The 12,366-nt window shown below is 47.2% G+C and overlaps 2 protein-coding genes across 11 annotated transcripts in view; one reads left to right on the forward strand and one right to left on the reverse strand.

Moving 5' to 3' along the window:
• The window catches only part of TDRD10 (tudor domain containing 10), a 54,257-nt gene extending 53,398 nt beyond the window's left edge, over positions 1–859 (reverse strand). For 3 of the 4 annotated variants that reach the window (XR_012414297.1, XM_005541668.5, XM_073994620.1), the window contains exon 1: positions 25–859. The gene's annotated coding sequence lies outside the window, so the exon portion shown is untranslated. The remainder of the gene's footprint in view (positions 1–24) is intronic. The other variant, XM_005541666.4, reaches the window with a different exon arrangement.
• The window catches only part of SHE (Src homology 2 domain containing E), a 32,169-nt gene continuing 20,468 nt past the window's right edge, over positions 666–12,366 (forward strand). For all 7 annotated transcript variants that reach the window (XR_012414286.1, XR_012414288.1, XR_012414287.1 and 4 more), the window contains exons 1-2: positions 666–1,641; positions 3,848–3,974. Coding sequence is in view for 3 of the 7 variants with exons in the window: in XM_005541665.5 (XP_005541722.2) it covers positions 1,051–1,641; positions 3,848–3,974 (718 nt within the window). In the remaining 4 variants the exon portion in view is untranslated. The remainder of the gene's footprint in view (positions 1,642–3,847; positions 3,975–12,366) is intronic.

A 12,366-nucleotide genomic window follows, 5' to 3' on the forward strand; every position in this document is an offset into this window, starting at 1 on the left:
CCGGGACCTGGGAACAAGTCATACCTCGTCTCGCGGGCCACGCGCGTCCACCTGCGGTCGCGACGCCCAGCCTTCGCGCCTTCTCCCTCCGCGCTCCGCCCCCTCAGAGCCCGGGGGCACGGGGCGGGGCTTGCCGGCAGCCAATCCCCAGCGGCCACGGGGATAAGAGCCTCGCGGCGCCCAGGACCTTGTGCCGCGGGAGAGTAACGGAACTAGCGCAGGAGCTGGCGACCGTTGTCCCTGCGCCCGACCCTCAGCCCGCAACCTCTGCCCTACCGCCAAAAATAACGTTTGCAGAAAGAGTGCAGCGGAGTAGGTGGGCGAGGGGCGCCTAGCGCAGTGCGGCCAAGGGGCTTCCTTCCTGGGGGTGAGCGGCGCACGTGACACACTCCTGGGCGCGTGTGAAGGCAGCGCCCGGCCGAGACCGGCTCCGTGCAGACGCGGGCTGTCGGCGGCAGCAGGGAGCTCTCCGCACAGTGGGGCGCGGCCGGTTCGCACGTGCGGCCGCCGCCCCTTTCTCCCGACCTCGTAGCCTCGGACCCGCCTCTCCCGTGGCGCTCACCCCGCCGCCCCTGGCTCTGGGCAGGAGGTGGCGGGGCTGGGAGGCGCCAGCCGCGGAGGGGAGGGGCGCGCGAAGTTGATGGGCCGTCCGCCGTCCGTCCACCGTCTGTCGCGGCGCCGAGGACACTCCCGCCGCCTCCGCTCGGTCCCCTCTGGTCCCTGGGAGCGTGGGCTGGGCCGCAGGGGGCTTCCGTGGGCCTGGCCTCTCCCACAGCGGGAGCAAAGAGCAGGGGGAAGACCCCGGCGCCCGCTGTCTCCGAGAGCTACAGCGTCCTCGGGACGGGCAGGCGTTGAAGACGAGCCCGGGCGGGGCCCCCGTGCGTCGTGCCTGTCGCCTGCCGTGTCCGGAGCAGAGGCTAGCGCCCGCCCGCTCGGCGCCCCGGGCCGTGAGGACCCCACCCTGCCGGGCGTGGGCGACGGCCGGACGGGTGCGCGCGGAGCAGCCGTCGCGGGGCCTCGCCGCGGCCTCCAGCGCCCGAGTCACGGGGAATGCAGTGGCCCCCGACCCCTGGCGCCTCTGCGTGTCTGGGCTGGGCCTTCTCGCTCGCCTCCTCCACGGCCGCGACGCTCCTAGGCCGAGCCGGCCCGGGCCCCCTCATGGCGGCCAAGTGGTTCAAGGAGTTCCCCCTGAACCTGAAGACCGTGTCGGAGCGGGCCAAGCCCGGGGGCGGCGGCGGCAAACTGCGCAAGAACTCGGAGGCGGGCGGCGCTGGGCCGGGTCCTGGCAAGGGCCGCAAGAACTCAGCGGCCGAGCTGGGGAGCGGCAGGGCCGGCGTCGGCCCCAAGGACAGCCGGCTGTCCCGCGACAGCCTGCAGGGTCTGATTCAGGCCGCCGCGGGCAAGGGCCGCAAAAACTCCCGGGCCACAGAGGAGGAGCCCCACCGGGGTGCGACCAAGAGCTCTGGCTGCAGCACCTACATCAACAGGCTCATCAAGGTGGACACTCAGGAGAAGAACGGGAAGAGCAACTATCCCAGTAGCAGTAGCTCCAGCTCCAGCTCCTCTTCCTCCGCGTCCTCTTCCCCTTCCTCCCTGGGGCCAGAGCTGGACAAGAGCAAGATTATTAAGCAGCAAGACACGGTAAGAATACAGCCTCCCTTGGACCACTTCTCAGTTGAAGGGGCACCTGCGAAGCCCTAAGCTTCTTTAGACCTAAGAGGCGGTGAGGATAGGTTTCCTAAGGTCCTTTCTCTCTCCACAATTCGGGAACTTCTAAACGACCATTTAAAATTCTTAGACTGTTTTTTAATTCTTGAAAAATTCTTATTCTAGGGGTGGAGAGCTTTGCAGAAATGTACTAGCCATTGAATTTTGTTAGCAGTTTAGAAGAGTCGTTGAATGAGATATTCCTGTTTGGTTACATTTGACCCCTTTATAGGTGTAGTTTATTTTAATTTTGATATTCAGGGGAATTGCAAAGCTAGACTTGTGTATGACTTTTATGCTTCTTGAACATAAGGAATGGTAACCTCTCGACTGTGAAGTATGCATTTCAAAGCTTCAGGAAATGGGTTGACCAACCGCCTTCTCCACTGATTTGGAAGTTCCATCATTTTCTGCAGTTCCACCGAGTAAAGGGCTCCTCGGAGCTTCAGCAAGTCTCCAAGACTGCTGCCCTTTCATTCATTCCATGGGTATTTGTGGTGCAGCAACCATATGAGAAAAGGGGCACAGGGCATCAGAGACTTTGGGGAATACAGAATATGACAAGAAAATGCTCTCAAGGAGATTACAGATGAGAAGAGAGGGTGTGTCCTGCGACCGACACACTGGAGGTTTTCTGGGTGCTGTCCAGTGTGGAAAAGTTAAGAAAAGGAGTGTGAACATAGGACGGGACTCCATCCATTCTTGCTGAGTTGAGTTGGTCTGATTTGGTTGTTTTTATCTTCTCTCCGATGTGAAACGGGAAGAGAAAAGAGCTCAAACCGAGATTTCAGACTCCGGTCCAGGCGATCATTTCCTAACATGGGAGCTTTAATATTCTCTTGCCCTGGCTTCAAACCTGTTACCTCCCTGTATGAAGTCAAGAGCCCATAACACATGCTATGTATGTCTGCATTGAGCACTTCTACTTACTCCTCCATTTTTTCATGCTGTAAATACAGCATGCCCACCCTGAGCCAGGCACTGAGTGGAGAGCTGTGTAAAGATGGGACAGGGACCCAGCTCATATGTTATTCAGTGGTCCACCTGACTGTGTGACTAAATCATAATCACCTTGAAGCCAAGGGCTGAGTATCATCTTAGGTTCCTCACTGTATCTTGCAACTGCAGTACACATGGTGGGTAGTCAAGATAAATGTTGCTTAAGTGAATGGCAGTCGCAGTCACAGTCCCTTGCAGTGGTTGTCTGGTTATTTTTATGGTTGTCACTTCTGGATGTCTGAGGTTTCTGAGGCTATTTCCAGGCTGTTTCCTCCTCTTCGCTTCTCCTCATGTATCTGAATTCTCACCAACTCCAGTGTTATTTCTAAACTCTTTGGAGAATGTAACGGAGGTTGTGGAGCAAGGCCTGGAGCTTCCTCCCTGAGAAGGGTCCCCTAACCTCTAGTGTTGTCACCCATGTTGTCACACATCACCTCCTCAGGCACCTTCTATTTTTGGAAAGACAGATGCTTTCTGAAACAAAATAGGAGATCCCAGATAGGGATCAAAACCCTATCTGGTCTGTAGCCTGTGACAGTCAATTTGCCTGTGAATTATTGAACGAAGAACGCGTACAATACTGTTTAGTACTGATCTATTTCTCATTTATGAAGCCTGTCTCTTTGAAGCTGTGATCCACTCCTTGAGGACAGGAAGCATGTCTTAGGTTTATTTTGACTCCCTCACAGTGCCTAGCCAGTGCTGGTGGATGACTGACTGACTCATTAGGACTGTACTGCTCAGCGGATTGAAGTTTGAAAAACTCAGTTCATAGGGTATATGGTAAAGCCACATACCCTTTTTGCTGTAAAGCCACAGGTACCCTTCACTCCCCACATCCACCCCTGCCACCCTCTAACCCAGAAAATGTTTTATTGCTTGGGGAAATAAAGGAAGGTATAAAGAGCCTTGGGGATAAGTGAAAGAGTTTAGATGAATTGTTGCAAATGAACTATACAACCAAAAAAAATCAGGTGTTTGTCTAACTGGGACACATAATCAAGTGCAAAAGCTATCTGGAACTGGTTGTAGAGATTTTGACCTCTTTGGAGATGCAGGAGATGTCAGTAGCCATTTTGATACCATTGCCATTTTGGTTTATGGTGGCCCTTAGCAACTGTCCTCTCTTGTTCTTTTACAGGTCATCATTTTAGAAGACTATGCTGACCCTTATGACGCCAAACGGACGAAGGGTCAAAGGGATGCAGAGAGAGTTGGAGAGAACGACGGTTACATGGAACCATATGATGCACAACAAATGATAACAGGTTTGTAAGCAGGCTCTGCAGAATAGGGACTGAAATCTCACACTCAGTGAGAGTGTTGTAATACAGCAACCCGTGTCTATTGGGGAAGAGGGATAAAACAATTTAACCAGATCCTGCTGACTTGAAGAAACAGAAATTAGACCCCAAACTAATGTCAGACTAGGTAACTTCCTTTATGATTTAGTATCCTTCAGAGTTTTAGAATTTAAAGGAGTCTTTATAGTTTTTCTAGTTCTGTGCAAGGTGACATTTATGAGTGCAGATCTGCTCAGAATGTGATGTTCAGTTTTAACATGATTATATACATTTTGGGGCCACTTTCAGAAGCTTTAACATTCACAATGGGAGTCATACATCTTACCAAGGATCTAATACATACTTAAGGGAGTTTAATCTATTAAAAAATGCAAGCATGGCCAGGCACAGTAGCTCATACCTGTAATCCCAGCACTTTGGAAGAGAGGTGGGCAGATCACATGAGGCCAGGAGTTTGAGACCAGCCTGGCCAACATAGCGAAACCCCATCTCTACTAAAAATACAAAAATTAGCTGGACATGGTGGTGTGTACCTGTAATCCCAGCTATTTGAGGATCTGAGGCATGAGAATCACTTGAACCAGGGAGGAAGAGGTTGCAACAAGCCAAGATCACGCCACGGCACTCCAGCCTGGGCGACAAAGCGGGGGAAAAAAAAAAAGGCCAGGCACAGTGGCTCACGCCAATAATCCCAGCACTTTGGTAGGCTGAAGTGGGAGGATCACCTGAGGTCGGGAGTTCAAGACCAGCCTGACCAATGTGGAGAAACCCTGTCTCTACTGAAAAAAACAAAAAACACAAAATTAGCCAGGCATGGTGGTGCATGCCTGTAATCCCAGCTACTCGGGAGGCTGAGTCAGGAGAATCGCTTGAACCTGGGAGGCGGAGGTTGCAGTGAGCTGAGATCATGCCATTACACTCCAGCCTGGGCAACAGGAATGAAATTCTGTCTTTAAAAAAAAAAATGCAAATATGATGCGATTCTGCATTTTGTGGTAGAAGACTTTCTCAAGTTCTACAATATTGGAGCCAAAAGTTTAATTACTAAGCAATAATTAACAATCACTGCTGGCCGGGTGTGGTGGCTCACACCTGTAATCCCAGCACTTTTGGAGGCCGAGGTGGGCGGATCACCTGAGGTCAGGAGTTCGAGATCAGCCTGACCAACATGGAGAAATCCCGTCTCTACTAAAAATACAAAAAATTAGCCAGCATCATAGTGCATGCCTGTAATTCCAGCTATTCGGGAGGCTGAGGCAGGAGAATCACTTGAACTCGCGAGGCAGAGGTGGTAGTGAGCCGAGATCGTGCCGTTGCACTCCAGCCTGGCCAAGAAGAGCGAAATTCTGTCTCAAAAACAAAACAAAACAAAACAAAACAAAACTGGTGTAAACCAAGCCATTCAAGGCAAACCACCTAAAACCAAAGACTAATCTTATAACTTTTCAAGTCAGAACAATTCCAATTTGTGAGCTAAGCAGTCACTCTGTCATTCTTAGTGTCAAACTTTTCCCTTTTAGTCATAATTAAGTTGATATAAATGATACTTAAATAGAAATAATATAGAGTTATTTGTGAACTTTATGTATTCACCTAGTTTTCCTTAAACATTCTTCTATCCATAATGAAAAATGTAGTTGCTGAGTGCTGCCTCAAGGGAGCCTTATTTGAATCTTGTGGGTTTCATGCCTGGGAAGAGTAACTGGTCCCACATGAAAGACTCTGTCCCTTCTGTTTAGAACCGATTGAAGAGGTGTCAAGCTCAGGTTCTGTAAGTATAGTCTCAGAATGAGTTGAGCAGAGGGTAGCGGCAGCACACTGGAAGGGCCAAGACAGGCTTCAGAATGAAAACGAGCTGGAACAGGAAAGCCTGGCTCCGCTTCCTGCTTCTCTGCTTACAGAGATAAGGCAGTCCGTGTGGGGAGGGTGTACCCTGGCCAGGCTGTGACCCTGAAGGTCACTGGACTGTGACCTCTAATGAAATCTGTGAATGAAAGGAAGTGAAAATGAACTGTCAGAGTTTTAAAAAACATCAGAGCCTTGAAAGGAATAGGGAAAAGGATTTACTTTTACATAAAATTGAGGAAAAGGATTTTCTTAGTTTTATGCTTAATTGTGATTCACCTTTCTTTGTCCTTGGGTTATTATTCTTTTTCTTTAACTAAAGTAGGTAGTTTATACCGTACATCTGTTTATTTGGAGAGCTGCACTGATAAGAGGGAACGTGCTGTGATTTTATAAAAATGAATATAATTTTGGGTTTTTTTTTGTTTGTTTTTTCATGTAATTCCCACAAGAGCTCTGTAAGCTAGGGGACTACAATGCTGTCCCCCTCGTGACAGGGTGAAAAAAAACAAGATCAAAGGGATTCAGGCTTGCCCGTGTTCAGGAGACGTTTTAAGAGACAGAGCAGGAATTAGCACCCGGATCTCCCACTCCACATTGAGTGGTCTGCCCCCGACACCACATGGCATTTAGGACACACTTGAAATGCCATATGCAAAACCACCGTAAACTTCACCCATACGTGAGGCATCTTTCCACCCAACCGAGAATGTTGTCTTCAGAAGTCAAAATTGTCCAACATGGAATAAATGTAATAATAATCACTAGCATTTAATATTTGAGGGTGTATTAAGTTCCATGCCCTGTTTTAAACAATTTCTGAAAATACATTTAGGAATACAAAATTAATATATTCAATTGGCAAATAAATTCAAATTTATTAAAAATCCAAATTACTTACTTTCTAAACTAGTGATCTAAGTATACTTTGCTCTTAACTTTAAAAAAATTTTATTTGTGGATTTTAAAGTTTCTTCATTTCGAATATTCGAAATCAGTGTAGAGACTCTACCTTTTATTCTACTCATAGGTTAGAAGCTGGACAGAATAACAGGAAGTGAGTTTATCGGAAGCTAGAAATAAAAGATTTGCTGCTGGGCTTTTGTTTTTTGTTTTTTAAACCTTTTACTTTTTTATTCAGTTTGCTCCTTGTGTACCTGATTGTCAAGTCCGAGTTCAGAAATTTCCCATCTTTCTTGAGAAACGATAGAGATTTTTTTTACTTGTTTCAGCGTTTCTGGAGATGGAAAGGATTTTAATGAACACAGTTAAACTGTGGAGTGGTTAAATCTGTGTTGCCATTTCTGTATTGCCTTTTTTCTACCAGTGAAATGGGAATTACAGGCCTGGTTTTAACAGTATCTTAGGTGTGTGGAATACTGCCCATATGTTGTTTTAGAATACCCAACAAATATTTCTTGGGAGTTTATTTGTTATGTACTAGGCCCTGTCCTGAGCTCTGGGCATACAGGAAACAAGACCCACATGATTTCTGCCCTTGGACCTCACAACCTAAGGGGGAAACAGACCTAACACCAGCAAAGAAAATAAGTCATTGAAAAGCATGATTAAGTGCCATGAAGTTGAGAATAGGAGCCAGCATCTACCTCAGGGGCAGAGGAAACCCAGAGAAGCCGGCTTCATGGCTTTCCTGTGGCCAAATCGCTATGGCACCCAGGCTCCCTGGGTCTCCCCAAAACTTTGCTCTTTTAAAAGTTAAGAATTTATGAATTTATGAGTAAATTATCACTGAGATTTATCCAAAGGATTATTCATAAAAAGATATGACTGAATACAAGGCAATATTCATATAAACCTCTGTTTTTCTGCTAAATTCACAGGAACATTTTAACTAGTCTAGCTACAATATTTAGCTAAATATTTAGCAGAAATATTCTACATAGTCTAGCATTAGGAGTTTTAGCCAGCACTTTGAAACGTTAGCATTGGACGGGTCTTTAAAAGTTCCCATTGGCTAGTTAGCATGAGGATTCTTTGTGCAGTTGATGTCATGCAGCTGTAAATTGAGAGCTTACTAGGTACCAGCCTGGCCACATTACCTCACTAAATCTTGCAGCAACCCTGTAAAGTGTTTTGTTTGTTGAGATGGAGTCTTGCTGTGTTGCCCAGGCTGGAATGCAATCTCAGCTCACTGCAACCTCTGCCTCACGGGTTCAAGTGATTCTCCTGCCTCAGCCTCCCAAGTAGCTGGGATTACAGGCATGCGCCACCACACCTGGCTAATTATTGTATTTTTAGTAGAGACAGGGTTTCACCATGTTGGTCAGACTGGTCTCAAACTCCTGACCTCAAGTGATCCTCATGCCTCGGCCTCCCAAAGTACTGGGATTGCCAGCCACAAAGTGAGCCACCATGCAAGTGGGTTTCTTTATACGGTTGAGGAAACCTAGGTTCAGAAAGATTAAATAATTTGTCCAAATTACACAACTGAAAATACCATGTCATTCAGCAAGCTGTGGTTTTAGCTTTTGAGCTCCAGTTGAAGATTATTTTTAAAATTTTATTTTTACTTCCAAATGATTTTGTTGGTTTGTTTAAATAGCCGAATCTAAAAGAGAACCTCACTGTTCGAGTCTCCATTAAAAAAAAAAAAAAAGCTATTATGTCCATCTGGCCAGGCCCAGTGGCTCGTGCCTGTAATCCTAGCACTCTGGGAGGCCAAGGTGGGAGGATCGGTTGAGACCAGGAGTTCAAGACCAACCTAGCCAACATCGTGAGACCCCATCTCTAAAATAAAAAATAAAAAATTACGTCCATCTTTGCCTGAGATTTAAACAGAAAAAACCTTATGGAAAAAAGTGCAAATGAAGACTGGTTTTGATTTGTCTTTATTCTCCTTGCTAAATTTCAGGGTTTCTGAATTATACTTGCTTTTGTTCAGATGTTTAGATTTATTCAGTAAGAAAATATTAAAGTGATTTTAAAAGCTTGAGCACTGATCAAAGATGTGAGTAAAAAATTGCCCAACACCCCTGTTTCTGATGTCAGAAGGAAAATAGAGTCTTAAGAGGCTCTAAGTTTAATGTTTTGGAAACATGAAATGGATTAAAATGGATTAGGGAAAAAGGCACATTATTTGGAAATTGGAATTAACGTTTTACATGAAATCATTTGAGCATAAGGCATGGACTCTGGAGTTGGTAATAATTGGCCTCACCATAGCTACTGCATGACTGTGGCTTCCGTGTATTCACCTGTGAAAATGGGGTAACACATCTGTCACTGCCTTAGTGAGGCATCAGTGAGATTCTGGGCATAATACACCTAGCAGGTGTATACCTAGTCGATACAGCCGGGAGTTAGACACTCCAGAGACAATTCTATTTTCATAGAGCATTCTGGACTATATAGGGCAATACTTACTGCTAACTACAATTAATTTAGTAAAAGAAAATCTTAGTCTTCTGCTAACTTTCTTGTTTTTGTGTGAATGGCATAATTACCTGCAGCAAGTTGGGGATTGAGAAGGGAAAATTTTGGGCCCCTATAATGTTTCACACCAACCAACCGCATGTTTTTAGTAAGTGCAGGTCAGTCCTCAGCTTCAGCCCCAGGCGCAAATGAGTGTTTATCTGCTGCCCGTCCCCTGCATTCTGTTGTCTGCTGTGGTAAATGGCCTCTATCGGCAGCCAGGGTGTAGCTTCCTCTTGCCATTTCCTCCTTCTCAGGCTCGTTTCCTCTTGGAGCCAGCTCTGCACGTCAGGGGCTATTCTCCCTGCAGGAAGGGTCGACTTGCGGCCCCACGATTGTTTCTGTTTCTGTGGCGCCTCAGGTTTGGGGGCAGCCAGGTGTTGGAATGGACTGGAAGGTTACTCCCCTTGAAGGGAGCGGGTGGTATGGGGAGGGGAGGCCTGTGCTCAAGCCCTTTCTCCCCCTAGTTAAACATTGATTCAAAAGATGATAGCAGTTTGCAGATTTTGCCTAATCCCAGGATCCTGCAAGAAAGCATTCTCAACTCCATGCTTTGTGTATCTCCCAGAACTTTAAGTATGGGGAGACTGTCTATATAGAAGGACCTCATTGCAAAAGTAAAAACTCAAACACGTGTAATAACTCAAGATTCTAATCACTATACATCATTTTATTTTATTTTAGGGGAGGTGGGCTGGAGGGCCTGGTGGGAACACTGCCCGTCCACCCTGTACATCATTTTAATCCAAATGTATTGAAATGTCCTTGTGAGCAGGGCTCCTTCTGTCTTAAGGTTGGAATCACCTCTTTTTCTTCTTAGTTTAGCTGGGGCAGAATTGCAGCGAGGACCCTGGGAAAGGGTTTCCCCAGCCTGTGCCAGATGGTCTCAACTGAGTGTAAACTATGATTAGAAACCTAAAAATTCTATTCTATATTCATCCTTCGAACTCCTTTGTGTTTTCTGCTTCCCTTTTCTTAGTTCTTTAGAAAAGTTCCTTTTAAAAAAATTACAGCCTTGTCTTAATTGAACCAAGAACAGAGTATGTTTTTGTTTCTTGTTTCCCATATCTCCGTTTGGAGTAAGCAATGAAGAAGAAAAGCTGTAGGACTAAGAGTCCAGGAACTCAGGAGATGCAGCTCTGACCTCAGACAACCCCAGATACCTGGCCTGGCCTGGGGGTGGGGGCCAGGGACAGTTCTTCCGACTCCTACATTCTGATGTGGAAGTTGTAGACACAGGCAGTACCTTTCTCCTCAGGATGGGACTAGCAATGACAGATGGGCTCCAGAGCACGAGGAAGCAGGATGGGGACTATGGGCACCCAGGAGGTGTGGAAGTGGTTCTCAGGTTTAGCTGCTCTTTAGAATCACCTGGGGGATTTTTACACTCTGACTCCCACACTGCGCCCCAGACCAATCCAATCCGAACCTCTGGTGGTTAAAGCAGTATGCGTTAAAGCCCCCAGGTGATTTCAATGAGCTGTCCCTGCACAGAATTTGAGACAGCTGCTGACGGCCCCTAGTCAGCAGAGAACTATAACCTCAGCCTGTACCTAAGTTTTGCGCTTTTGAATTTGGTGTCCTGATTTTAATAACGTTTCCCTGATTTGTTGCCCTCTTTTTGTTATAGAGGCCTTAATGAGTCAGTGGTATTTCTCCACGAGCCATCCCCATGCCTGTTTTGAAGTTACAGATAGAAAGTCTTTCCACTCTTTGTGTCTGCGGCCCTGCGGTCTCTTAAGCCTCTTCCTCCTCACCTGACCCCTCAGCCTTCTTGGCTGGCACCTCTCCTTCCAGCCACCCTTAACTGAAGGAGTCCCAGATTCTGCCTTTGATCCTCTCTCGTTTTCAGTCTGCCCTCCTTTTCTCTTGTGATTGCTTTCATTCTCACAATATGCACAACGATCCATTTGTTAACCCCTTGACATTCATCCAGATCCACACTGTCACCTGCCTGGAGACATTCTACAGCTCCCTCCCCTCCCTCTCCTCCCATCCATCCGTCCAGTCATTATTTAGCACAATGATATGTCCTGCAATAATAAACAAGATATGGTGGTCTCTGCCCTGGCAGACTCCACCAAATTGAAAATACAAATGCATCAACATATAAATGGATGCAGTGGGAGAAGAGCAGGGTGAGAGTGGGTTGGTCCAGCCTTAGCACCTGATCAACTCTGTGGGGCATCAGAGAAGAAGGTGGGCAGGAAAGGCTTCTCCAGAGAGGAGAAGATGCTGAGTTAGATTGTAAAGGATTGCAAGATTGCCAGGACACCGGTGGGCTCAAGACAATGTAGTATGCAGGGAACTGTAGAAGCTCCACTTGGTCAGAGCAAAGCGTTGAATTGTGGAGAGATGGGGCAGGGTAGTGTCAAGAAATTGGGGAGAAAGACAGTGACCTACTCATACAAGCCTCCTATGCCGTTCTGAGTGTTCTTCTTTTTTTTTTTGAGACAAAGTCTGGCTCTGTCTCCCAGGCTGGAGTGCAGTGGCGCGATCTCGGCTCACTGCAACCTCCACCTCCTGGGTTCACACGATTCTCCTGCCTCAGCCTCCCGAGTAGCTGGGACTACAGGCGCCTGCCACCACGCCCAGCTAATTTTTTGTATCTTTAGTAGAAACAGGGTTTCACTGTGTTCTCCAGGATGGTCTCGATCTCCTGACCTTGTGATCCGCCCACCTTGGCCTCCCAAAGTGCTGGGATTACAGGCGTGAGCCACCACGCCCAGCCTCTTCACTTCTTAAGTAGACTGTCGGGAGCTTATGAGGTGTTAAGAGGTGAGATGAGATGAGATATCTGCATATAGAAAGTTTCTCCTTGACTATGACCAGGTAGAGGATGGTTTGAAGGCTTCCTGATGGGCGTTTAGAAGAGCCACAAAAATGATGCTTCTGTTGGTGTATAATGTAGACTCTATATCACCAGCTCTGGTTGTCCAGACTCCAGCCATCTCTAAGTCTACCTGGCAAGGCCCCTTGACCCCAGGCTGCTCACCACCCTGTGCTGCTAGTTCCTTTTCACTGTGGCTGGCTGGCTGGTTAGCTAGCTAGTAGTTGGTTGGTTTGCATCTGGTTTTTT

This window comes from Macaca fascicularis, chromosome 1, assembly GCF_037993035.2.
Source record: "Macaca fascicularis isolate 582-1 chromosome 1, T2T-MFA8v1.1".
Taxonomy (NCBI): domain Eukaryota; kingdom Metazoa; phylum Chordata; class Mammalia; order Primates; family Cercopithecidae; genus Macaca; species Macaca fascicularis.